The 2,280-nt window shown below is 59.4% G+C and overlaps 1 protein-coding gene across 1 annotated transcript in view; it reads right to left on the reverse strand.

The window, feature by feature from the left end:
* Positions 1 to 825: 825 nt before the first annotated feature.
* JAG2 (jagged canonical Notch ligand 2) overlaps positions 826 to 2,280 on the reverse strand; it is a 22,814-nt gene continuing 21,359 nt past the window's right edge. The window contains exon 24 of the mRNA XM_077756743.1: positions 826 to 920. Within this exon, the coding sequence (XP_077612869.1) occupies positions 826 to 920 (95 nt within the window). The remainder of the gene's footprint in view (positions 921 to 2,280) is intronic.

Here is a 2,280-nt window from a genome sequence, read left to right on the forward strand (position 1 = left end):
GGGGGGGTTTTTCTCTCCCTTTTTTTTTTTTTTTTTTTTTTAATGCTAAGAGAGTATCTGCCTACATGCTCAAGACTCTGGTCCAAAACTTGAATCTCCAGCCTGGAGCCTGAGCCCTCCCGGCCGAGGGTGGGTGCAGGGACGGGAATGTCCTAGTCTAGAGCAGTGCGGCCCGGGGACCGGAGTTGGGATGCACTCGGGCTGGCAGCTGCCAATGGCAGCAAAAGACAAAAAGGTGATGGGAACCAGACACCGAGGGGAGCTCTGGCCCCCCCCATGGGACTGAGTGTTGCCAGGCTGGCTGCACACGTGTGGGAGAAGTGGACATCCGGTACCACGTGCGGGCAGCGCTGTGGGCAGGTGCCCACCCCAGTGCCCGCTAACCAGCGTCAGAGAGCGGGGCTGGCAAATCTGCATCTGAGGAACACAGGCCTTGCCTTCTTGTGAGGGGACATGGGATGGGGGGAGGCAGGCCTCGGAAGACTGAGTACACTAAGGGGCGACTCTGAGCCTTTTGCACAGGTGTGGTTCCCTGCCCCCAGCTCCTCTGAGGCCGACTTGGGCGGCGCCATGCAGCCACTGGCTGTGGGCACTGCGCGTCAGGGACAGGGTGAGGGGTGGAGGATCGGGGGCCAGGCTGGCATCAGGGGACAGAAGCTGATGACAGGTTCTGGCCTGACCACTCACGGTCCTGGACTGACCCGTTAGGCCCCATAGAGGGCACAGCAGGGACGCAACCGGCAGCCGCGGACCCGCCGGCTCCTTGTGCCGCTCTGCTCTTGCGGTCCAGGGACCCAGAGGGGGACCAGCCGCGCAGCAGGGCCGTCATGGCTGCAGATGGGACAGCTCATCGCGGCTGCGGCTGCACCGGCTGTAGATGCGTCCCAGTTCCCGCCAGGAGGCCCCGCATGCATGGACCGCTGAGGCCACACGGCAGCAGAGGGCAGTCCATTCACGGCCTGGCTGTGGAGTCCAGGGGCCCGCGGCAGCCAGGCCTCGCTTTCTTCCTTCCCCAACTCCTCCCAAACTAGATGTTTTCAAGCTCCCGCCTGACCGTCAACACTGCCAGCCCGTCTTTGAGCACAGAAAGCAGGTGCGGTTTACAGCCGTCTGAGCGCCAGGACGCACCTGACGTCCGCAGGCTGTTTCTTGCCTTTGGCTCTTGCTTACAGGGCCAGGCCCCCCATGTGCTGGGGTGTGGACCCTGTGATCTATTGACTGACCTTGAAGAGTGACTCACCAGGTATTTAGAGATCTAGGACAAAGGCCATCATGTTTGTTCCCACCGGACACCTGGGGGCCTGGGCTACGTGTCTGCACAAGTCTGAACTAAACTGTGACTGCTCAGGATCAGACCTCCCACCCCATCTGCCTGGGGATGAGGCTTGACCTCCGCCCCACCACCTTCCGGAGGGCAGATGCCTCCAGGGTGCGGGCGATCTCAACAGGGTGTCCCGCACACCTGGCCTCTCACGGTGGTGGAGGAGCTGACGGGGACGATGCATGAGGGCCTCCAGGAGACAGTCCCTCACGTGGCACCTGGAGAGCCCGTGATGACAAAAACGGCTGGAGATGAGGTGTCCCGAACCCCGTGTGGGCAGCAGGCAGTGCGAGTAGCCGCTCCCAGCTGGCTCTCCTGGACTGTCTGCTCCTGGTCTCTTCTTTTTCTCATAAATTCTGTTCTTTGCCTTTGCTCCTCAGCTTTGTGACTGCCTGCCCCTCAAGGGAGAGCAAACAGCTTGGGCACAAATGGGCAAGCCAGCCCCAAGGCCACCAAGCTGAGTTCCCGTTTGTTCCCCCACCAAGAGGCAAGAGTGATTTTCAGCCTTATGTCTTCATTCTCTCAAGTTCTGACTTGTAATTTCTTAAAACGTTGATAGCTTCTAATTAAGAAGGAACTTCAGGGGCGCCTGGGGGGCTCAGTCGCTTAAGCGTCCGACTTCGGCTCAGGTCATGATCTCATGGTTCGTGAGTTTGGGCCCCGCGTCGTGCTCCGTGCTGACAGCTCAGAGCCTGGAGCTGCTTCAGATTCTGTGTCTCCCTCTCTCTCTGCCCCTCCCCTGCTCACGCTATGTCTCTCAAAAGTGAATAAATTTTTTAAAAAAAAATTTTTTAAAGCAACTTTAAACTCTGTATATGCTTTTTCAGCAAAGCACCCCGTCTCCCCACTTCCTGGAAAGTTTCTGGCGAGTCCACGTCGGCCACACAGGGCACCAACATGCTCACAGCCCCAGGCACCCGTGGGGGCTCCGCGGTCCCCAGGCCATCTCACCAGCCAGA

Source organism: Crocuta crocuta, unplaced genomic scaffold (genome assembly GCF_008692635.1).
Source record: "Crocuta crocuta isolate KB4526 unplaced genomic scaffold, BGI_CrCroc_1.0 scaffold729, whole genome shotgun sequence".
NCBI lineage: Eukaryota > Metazoa > Chordata > Mammalia > Carnivora > Hyaenidae > Crocuta > Crocuta crocuta.